The following is a 9,728-nucleotide window of genomic DNA, read 5'->3' on the forward strand; positions in this document are numbered from 1 at the left end:
CAGTATTAGGGACTCAGCATACCCGCGATACCTACTCAGAACTAAATAAATTAACCAAGTGTTCTAATTCTACAGTGAATCTCCCGTCTGAGGGCCAGTGAAACTTCCTGGACAGCACCGTCTCCGTACCCAATAAGAATATCTAACCGTAGTTTGCATTGCCAGTGGCAAATCCCTGTCAAGTAACTGGTCGTAGCTTGCACTAGCAGTGGTCATTCCCTGGTCACTTACTTACTTTAGCTCGCGCTGCCAGTGGCCATCCCTGGTGTTCGTAACCAAGGTTACTCGGCTCTGTCTAACCAAGGTTGCGCAGCATGGGTCAAACGCACGCGACACCCAACACGACGGAGTTGTAAGTTATCAACGAGCGAGACATACAATCAATGCAACTTATACGGAACAGCGACCAGGCGTACAGTAGCAGCACAATATAGTGCGGGCGCTGTAAGTTTGGGACGGTCGGTCATGACTCAGCGCAACCGCCCAACGTGCGGTATACTGTTGACATTGCAGCCTGGACGGCCGGTCAACAGTCAGAAAACTACAACCAGGTCAACCAAAGTAGAGGAGCAGCCCCAACACGAACGCACTACACAGCAGATATTTTATACACCCAATTTCCGGGTCAGAATAGTGTTTAAGCTCTGATCAACAGCTCAATATAGTTAGTTATAAGCCTTAGTCCCACTTGTCTCATTACTTCTATCATCGGTTGACCCTAGCTAACCCATCCCAGCACAGTTTATATATCGCCTGTGGTCCGGCACCGTCATAATCATAGTTACCCGTGTCGCGACGCGATCGTCCTGTTATACCTAGCTTCCCCGTGCCAACGACAAGCGCTTAGTAACCTTCTTGTTCCGCGAAGAGACCCAAAATATTGTCTACCCCGGTTAAACACGAACATTCATTAGCCCACCCCAGCACAGTTCATATATCGCCTGTGGTCCGGCACCATACTAACCATAGTTACCCGTGTCGCGACGCTATCGTTCTGTCATATCTAGCGTCTCCGTGCCAGCGACAAGCGCTCAGTACACCCCTTGTCCCGCGGACTGACCCGAACATTGTCTACTCCGGTTAGACAGGAACATTGATGACCCCGACGTGATCCTTTACCAACAAGGAATCACGCTTCAGCAACCGCCTTCCACTTAGGCAACGCACAGGCCGGTTTGAACAGGTAAGATGTCCTAACACAATCGTCTGTCAATCCTATCTTAAGAACCGCAGTCAGATAAGTGCCACAGAGTGCAGTACCTTACAACAACTTGCACTATGTCAACCTCCTTCATAGAAGAAGCAAACCAAAGCAAAATCGACTTATGCAGTCGTCTGTTAGATGACCAAAACGAGCTGCAAGTGCAAATCCAACAGCCCATTAAGAATTATGGCAAGGATTCTGCCGAACGACGACACCGAGAAGGCTATTTTGCCGGTAAATTAGAACAATTTAGGGAGCTCTGGCAACAAGTTTGTTATCTAGATGAAGAGGTCCAGAAAGCGGCATTACCCACTGGAAGTGATTACGCTTAGAATTATGGCAAGGATTCTGCCGAACGACGACACCGAGAAGGCTATTTTGCCGGTAAATTAGAACAATTTAGGGAGCTCTGGCAACAAGTTTGTGATCTAGATGAAGAGGTCCAGAAAGCGGCATTACCCACTGGAAGTGATTACGCTTCACGACTAGTAGCACTTAAGAAGCTGATCGAAAAATATCAAAAAATATTTCTGGACAATAACGCGACGTCGGCCAACATTAAGATTCCGACAGGAGATCAAGTCAAAAGAGACTCCGCGATTGACACGGTTATCCGAAGGTTGCAGAGAAGGTGAAACGAATTGCACATGCAACATCATTAACATTAGCATCTAACAACCCAACAAAGACACCTGGACATCCATTGCGCGTTACTGAGGAAAGTCCACGACGAACTGGATAGCACACCTGGGGCCGCAGCTCTGTCAGAAGCAGAAGTTATTAGTACTCGCCGCCACAGCAAAAATGGTTGACCTTAAGCCTATAGGCTCTTGGTCCAAGGAACTTGTGAGATGGTTCCGAGGACGCCTAGCTGGAGGCGACCAAGCGGGTCGCAGGTTGCGGATAGCGAACGGCCTGTAAGGCCAGCTGTGAATAGCAGTAGGCTAGGTCAAACGGATTCCGCCAGACCGAAACCTCTGCAATAAACAGCCCTGGACAGCCAGCGGGTATCTGTCGCTGTTTAGCGGCAGTACCGTCGATGCGAATTGTTCAGCCGCATTTAAATAGTTGCTCTACACAACCCCTTTTTCCCCAAACGCACAACCTACCTCCTTCCTATCCCACACAACATCTCACCTCGGGCCGGACTAAGGTGTAAATCGGACCGTGCCGAGAGTCAGCCTGGCTGAGGGCCCGGGCTAAAAACTAGCTCAGTCTCAAACGGTGGGCTCAGGGAGATGGCGGCCCCCTGCTCTATTTATCGCCTTACCCGGGCATCGCGGATCTCTGCCCGGGTGGACCTTCCCTTTCTCCGCAACTCGTGGGAATCGATTATGGATACCAATAATTATAAAAAGAAAAACACAATGGAGCCGGGCACTCCTAAGAAACCCGTGACGGAGGAGAAGATGGGTGCGACAGGATCTGCGAGCGTTGGCTCCGCCTGTGCTGGCACCAGCTCGGGGGCTATCCCAAAAGGGCCCCACCCCAAACTGGGGGTGATAGGTGGAAGACAGTCGGCCGCCAGCACCTCTGCAAAGTGCGCGCCGGCGCCAAAAACTGCAGGAGGTATGACGAAGACGGTCGCTCCAACCACCGAACAAAATAAACACACTTATGCGGAGAAGCGGACTGCCGCGCAGACACTCCGCTCACACAACAGGAGCAAGATTGCCAACCCCTCAGCTGAATGGCTGAAGAAGGTGGAATGGGCGAAGACGGTGCTCCCCAACTACGGGCAAGAGAAGCCTAATGCTGTAAGTACACAGCCAAAGAGACAACGATCTCTAGAGTTGCCTGGACCTGCGGCAAAGAGAACTAGGGTCCAACAGAACCTGTCATTTGCGGAGATAGCGCGGGACAAGGTTATGATTGGACTGGTTGACAAGGGAAACCCCGGAGGCCGGATCCCAAGAAACCAGTGGAAGGCGGTCGAGGAGCAGCTAGCGGTCATCTGCATGGCCTTGCTCCGGGACTTCCCCCAACCGACGCCATGTTGCAAGGACGCAGGCTGGTTCCAGGGCAGCGTCAAGGTGGTGTCTTGCGACAGCCAGAGATCAGCTGACCTCTACAAGAAGGCGACGGAGAAGCTCGGAAAGGTGTATCCTGGGGCGAAAATCGTTGCACTAGATTGGTGCGACGTCCCCAGCAGACCACGAGCGAGGATATGGCTGCCGTCGTCCATCAAAACACCGGAGGACATCCTCTTTATGTTGCAAAGGTGCAACCCAAATTTGCCCACGCACGACTGGAAAGTCGTAAAGGTGGAACCTCACGAGGGGCCGATCAGCCAGGCCATCGTGGTGCTGAATAAGGAGTCAGTATCCCCAATAGAGGCCGCTCACGGGGAGCTGAACTTCGGATTCAGTGCCATCCGCATAAAAGTCTACAAGGGAGACTCTAACTCGAAGGAGGACCCGACCGGCAACCCAGCCGAGCAGGTCTTTCCCGAGGAGATAGAGGCTCCTGGAGATGACGAGCCGGAAGATGGCTACTCAACCGACGCGTCGCTAAGCAGAGGGATGTAGGCGATGAACCCGGCGGACGAAGACGACGGCGACCTCAGCGGCAGCGAGGAAGCGGACGTCACGGTGGTGGAGGGGAACTCGGCAGATGTCGCTAAGACTACTGCAAGTGAACCTCCATCACAGTAAAGCAGCGTCGGCTGCCCTCCTGCTCCGCCTGGCTGACGGCGGGGCAGACCTAGTACTCATACAGGAGCCTTGGGTGGTAGGAGGCAAGGTTGCTGGACTGGGTACCAAAGATTTCAAGCTGCTGCTTGATCCAAAAGAAGGTAAAATTCGAACCTGCATTTTAGCCAAAAGGCACCTTAGCATATTTCTGATTCATAATTACAGCAACGGAGACAACACCGTAGCAAGTCTGGAACTTCCAGCGGCTACAATCAGGGTGGCTTCAGCTTACATGGCCTTCGAGAAGGAAGACCCCCCAGACGAGCTTGTCCGGACACTGGTCAAAGATAGCGAGGCGCTCAAAATAGGACTGGTAATCGGCTGCGACGCAAACGCTCATTACACTCAGTGGGGAAGCCCAACAAGCAACAACAGGGGTGAGTCTCTTTTTAACTTCATCCTTGGCTCAAATCTATTTCTATGCAACAGGGGTAATACCCCCACCTTTATCACAAAAAATAGCCAAACAGTCATTGACCTTACCATGGTGTCAGGTAATCTGCTAGAAGCAGTCAGAAACTGGGAAGTCTCAAACGAACACTCTTTCTCTGACCATAGATTTATAGAAACCACTTTATCGCTAGACCCTCCTACTCCAGCTGAATTCGTCAACCTTAGACGTACCAACTGGCGCGCTTATAGGGAAGCCCTACTAAACATTCTTCCAATAGAACCCCCAAGTGACAACAGTGATATACTCAGTCTTGATAACATAGTAGGGATGTTCACGAATGCCTGCAACTCGGCTTTCGAAGCAGCCCACCCTAAACGCAAACCGAGAGGAACCAGAAAGCCTCCTTGGTGGACACAGAAACTTTCAGAACTCAGATCTAGTTGCAGAACCCTTTTTAACAGGGCAAAAGCAGGAAATGAGGATCTAAAATGGCAACAGTACAAGTTAGAACTAGCCTCCTACAAGAAGGCCATAAGGAAAGAAAAAAGATCAGCTTGGCAGACCTTCTGCTCAAACATAGAGGAAACAGCCGATGCAGCTCGGCTTAAGAAGATCCTCTCCAAAACAACGCCCTCCCTGGGGTACCTTCAAAAACCAGATGGCTCGTGGACAGACTCTAGTGAGGAGTCCCTAAGCCTACTACTAGACACCCACTTTCCGGGTAGTCTCCCGGTAGAACGTCTCCCAGGAAATCATGCAGGTCTAAGCATTGACTTGGAAACGCTTCTTTCCGAACGCAACATAAGTTGGGCCATAAACAGCTTCAAACCCTTCAAATCACCAGGACCCGATCATCTCTCACCTGCGCACATCCAACACGCAGGTCAACTTGCCATCAACTGGCTAAAGACAATTTTCCGTACCATTCTTAGGATAGGAACGTTGCCATCATCATGGAGGGAAACAAAGGTAGTCTTTATACCCAAAGCGGGCAAAGCCTCGCACACGACGACGAAAGATTTTAGGCCCATAAGTCTGACATCCTTTCTCCTTAAGAGCTTCGAGCGACTGATTGGACTGCACATCAGGTCAGTCATGGACTCGAAACAGTTATCAGCAGCGCAGCATGCATATTCAAAAGGCAAGTCCACCGAATCAGCTCTACACGCGGTAGTCAGCCAAATCGAAAAGTCACTCAATCACAAGGAATACGCACTTGCTGCATTCCTGGACATAGAGGGCGCTTTCAACAATGTTCTCCCTACAGCCATAACCGAATCCCTCACCGACCTGGGTGTTGAGATCCAAATCGTGGAGTTAATCCATAAATTGCTGATGAGCAGAATGGTAACCTCCACGCTAGGAATCTCAACACAAACAAGGTTCGTGAACAGGGGAACCCCTCAGGGTGGTGTACTCTCCCCCCTGCTATGGAACATCGCAGTAAATAAGCTGTTGTGCTACATGGAAGGGGGTGGATGCAAGGTTGTGGTATATGCGGACGATGTAGCCATTATTTTCTCAGGAAAATTTCCTCAGACACTATGCGATCTAATGACCGCCAAACTTAAAATACTCTCTGACTGGACAACAGAAAGAGGTCTAGGGGTAAACCCCTCGAAAACGGAACTGGTGCTGTTTACAAACAGATACAAGATTCCTCAACTAAACCCACCAATATTAAATAACTGCTCTCTCTCCTTCAGTAACAACGCCAGGTATTTGGGGTTAATATTAGATAAGCGTCTGACATGGAGACAAAACAGCCAAGAGAGAACGAGGAAGGCAACAATTGCCCTCTACTCCTGCAAAAAGGCCATCGGAACGAAATGGGGCATGTCCCCAAAAATCGTCAACTGGATACACACAGCGATAGTTAAGCCTATTCTGCTCTACGGAGTGTCAATATGGTGGCCCGCGCTAATGAAGCAGACAACCACAACAAACCTAAACAAGGTACAACGAATGGCATCCTTATGCATAAGCGGAGCCCTTCGCACCACCCCCAACGAGGCGCTAAATGCTATTCTGAACCTTCCAAGTCTGGACTTAGCCGGCATGGAACGAGCTAAGATAGCTGCGGTTCGGATGAGGGACTTAGGGCAGTGGAAGCCCCAAATATACGGTCATGCCAGGATACTCCAGCAAGACACAATGATCCCACCCAGTACAGATCTATGTAAACCTATTGAATACATCCACACCCCCTTTGAAGCATTGCTCCCAACCAGAGAAGACTGGGAACAAGGCCAGCCGGGCCCTACAGAGGCAGTCAATTTCTACACTGACGGCTCAAAATTAAATAATCAAGTCGGAGGAGGTATATACTCCGAACAACTTAATATCAGGAAATCCTTCAGACTTCCGGATCACTGTAGCGTCTTCCAGGCGGAAGTATTTGCCATAATTGAAGCTTTGATGCTTCTGAACGATGCAAACTGTCAGAATAAACTGATTAACATCTATAGTGATAGTCAAGCGGCTATCAGGTCGATTATCTCGACCAATACAACCTTTTAAGGACTAAGTGTGTCAATGATTTGGCAGCCGCTCTAACCTAACCTAAGCCTATAGGCTGCTCCTCCCGCCAACTAAAGGCCTTACATGGCCTTACACACTATCAACAATTCAATGAGTACTTTAAAAAACTGGTCATCTGCACAAAAATCTGGGATTCAATTATAGGGGTTTTAAAGCATCGAAAACTGTACCAGTATACTTTAGCTGCTCTCGAAGACTCAGCCAACTCACCGACAGAAGTCTCGTTGCTTAAAAGTGTTTTAGTCTTTTTAGAACGGCGCTCCGGGCTGCTGAAAATGGAATCGTAATACATCTTCTAAGGATCAGCAATCGTCACTGGAGGACCACTCAAGGTAACAGCAAGCACAGCCAACCTTCACAGGCCAATTTGGAGGATAACGCAGGCCATCTATAATAGGACCACACGGAGTACGGATCAAGACTGTAAGGTTTTGACGGCGTAAATAAAACCCAGGGATATTAGCCGGTAAGGACCAACAGTTGGGAGCACGGGTAGAACGCATCGAACCGTCAAGGTCCAGAACGACTTCGTAGTGACCAGCAAGCACCATTGCGACAGACTGAGATGATAAACGAAACATCAGCAAAAATATATATATATACTTAATGGTAAAACTAAGCAAATTTATTAAGTATTAAGTATATATAAAGGCGGGTTCAACATCGCATTTAACACCGGAATCTGAATCATCGTCCCAAGATGACACATCGGCACTTAAAATCGGACTGTTGCTACGGTGCAAGGCTAGGACAGCACGCCAATCGGACTACGTATCCACAATTTGTCTCCTCGACGAAACATTTTGGGACCATTTGAGTAAAGAAAGCTTAGTCCCTGTGAGAGAGGGTGGCCCTCACCTCTCAAGCGCACTGAAACAAGAGATCCGTATAACGGACGAGCAAGATATCGACAACTGACAAAAAGTAGCTAATCTCCGCTTTTATTGACGAGCCCGTCAATGGGTGAAGAATGTTCGTAACCACGGTTGCACGGCTCGGTCTAACCACGGTTACGCAGCATGGGTCAAAAACACGCGACATCCAACACGACGGAGTTGTAAGTTATCAACGAGCGAGACATACAATCAATGCAACCATTACGGAACAACGACTAGGCGCACAGTAGCAGCACAATATAGTGCAGACGCTGCAAGTTTGGGACTTTCGGTCAAGACTCAGCGCACCAGCCCAACGTATACTGCTGACATTGCAGCGCACTTTGTTGAATTTGACCCGTTTCCGTGGCCAAAACTCATTTTTCGCGAGTATGCACATTTCCAATTTTTCAATGCTAACATTTTAAGAAATTATCAAAATGCTATGTTAAATGTTAACTTAACAGTTTAGTGTTAAAGTAACACCTGTTAAAGTCAGTTGGTTCAAGCGAACAACATGTGCTGTCTTAAAAGTTAACTTTGCGGTGCAATTTCAAATTGGCATATCTCTGACAAAAAATCATTAAATAATCAAATTCAAAATAAATATTAATTCTTCAGGTTAGTACTATGTGTTGATACTAATATGTTGTGTGTTTCGTTCGTATTTTTCTAACAATTTTTATATTTAGCAAGTGATGTCCCCTTTTCACTTTTGGAAAGAAAGTTGAACTTTCCAAGGAGTTTAAAAACCAATTTCAAATTATTTCAGTGACATATACATGTTGTAGAGTTGTCAATTCTGAAGTCAGAACTTGTAAGCACATTGTGCGCTTTTCGCGCCTTTTTGCGTTATTTGATTTATAAGGAAGCAACATCTTAATCAGGCGGATCCAAAAACATAAGAGACTTGCTTTGCCAGTAGAAGTCATCCAGCTGTTGGCTTGTGAAGTTGAATCTGCAGATGAGTCTGCAAAATGATATCGACGCAAGGGAAGACGACAATACATATTTATACCCGTTACTCGTAGAGTTAAAGGGGTATACCAGATTCGTCGTCAACCCCATAAAGTATATATATTCTTGATCAGGATCACTAGCCGAGTCGAACTAGCCATGTCCGTCTGTCCGGATAAACGCTGAGATCTCGAAAACTATAAGAGCTAGGCTATTGAGATTAGACGTGCAGATTTCTGAGCTTCTTACGCAGCGCAAGTTTGTTTCAGCAATGTGCCACGCCCACTCTAACGCCCACAAACCGCCCAACACTGTGGCTCCAGCAGTTTTGATGCCAGAATCAAAATTTTAACTGAAATGTATTGTTCTCATCAAAACCTATCGATTGACCCAAAAAAAAGTTTGCCACGCCCACGCCCACTCTCATGCTAGACAAAAAATTTCAACTGAAATGTATTGGTCTCGTCAATACCTATCGATTGATCAAAAAAAATTTGCATCGCCCACTCTAACGCCCATAACGCTTAAATCTCTCTACCGCCGGTAGGTGGCGCATTTTAATCTCGCTTTGCTGCTTGCATATCTCCATTTCCCTTTAGTCCCTTTAGCTGAGTAACGGGTATCTGATAGTCAGGGTACTCGACTATAGCATTCTTCCTTGTTTTTTATAATAATAATGAAATTGATGACAATGAATACATAAAATGATACAACAAAATAACATTTTTATACCCGTTACTCGTAGAGTAAAAGGGTATACTAGATTCGTCGGAAAGTATGTAACAGGCAGAAGGAAGCGTTTCCGACCCCACAAAGTATATATATTCTTGATCTGTCCGTCTGTCCGTCTGTCCGTCTGTCTGTCCGTCCGGATGAACGCTGAGATCTCGGAAACTATGGGAGCTAGGCTATTGAGATTTGGCGTGCAGATTCCTGAGCTTCTTACGCAGTGCAAGTTTGTTTCGGCACAGTGCCACGCCCACTCTAACGCCCACAAACCGCCCAAAACTGTGGCTCCTACAGTTTTGATGCTAGAATAAAAATTTTAACTGAAATATAATGTT

General features: G+C 47.6%; 1 protein-coding gene across 1 annotated transcript; it reads left to right on the forward strand.

Annotated features, from left to right (window-relative positions):
• Window positions 1–2,571: 2,571 nt before the first annotated feature.
• On the forward strand, window positions 2,572–3,732 carry LOC139354329 (uncharacterized). Its single transcript, XM_070998553.1, has one exon. The coding sequence runs from the start codon at window positions 2,572–2,574 to the stop codon at window positions 3,730–3,732; it is 1,161 nt and encodes a 386-aa protein (XP_070854654.1).
• Window positions 3,733–9,728: the final 5,996 nt, after the last annotated feature.

The sequence above is a fragment of the Drosophila suzukii genome, assembly GCF_043229965.1.
Source record: "Drosophila suzukii chromosome 2 unlocalized genomic scaffold, CBGP_Dsuzu_IsoJpt1.0 scf_2c, whole genome shotgun sequence".
Lineage (NCBI taxonomy): Eukaryota > Metazoa > Arthropoda > Insecta > Diptera > Drosophilidae > Drosophila > Drosophila suzukii.

What these genes read in the sequence shown, in the direction of transcription:
- LOC139354329 (XM_070998553.1), top strand. Translation starts at nt 2,572, where the DNA reads ATGGAGCCGGGCACTCCTAAGAAACCCGTGACGGAGGAGAAGATGGGT.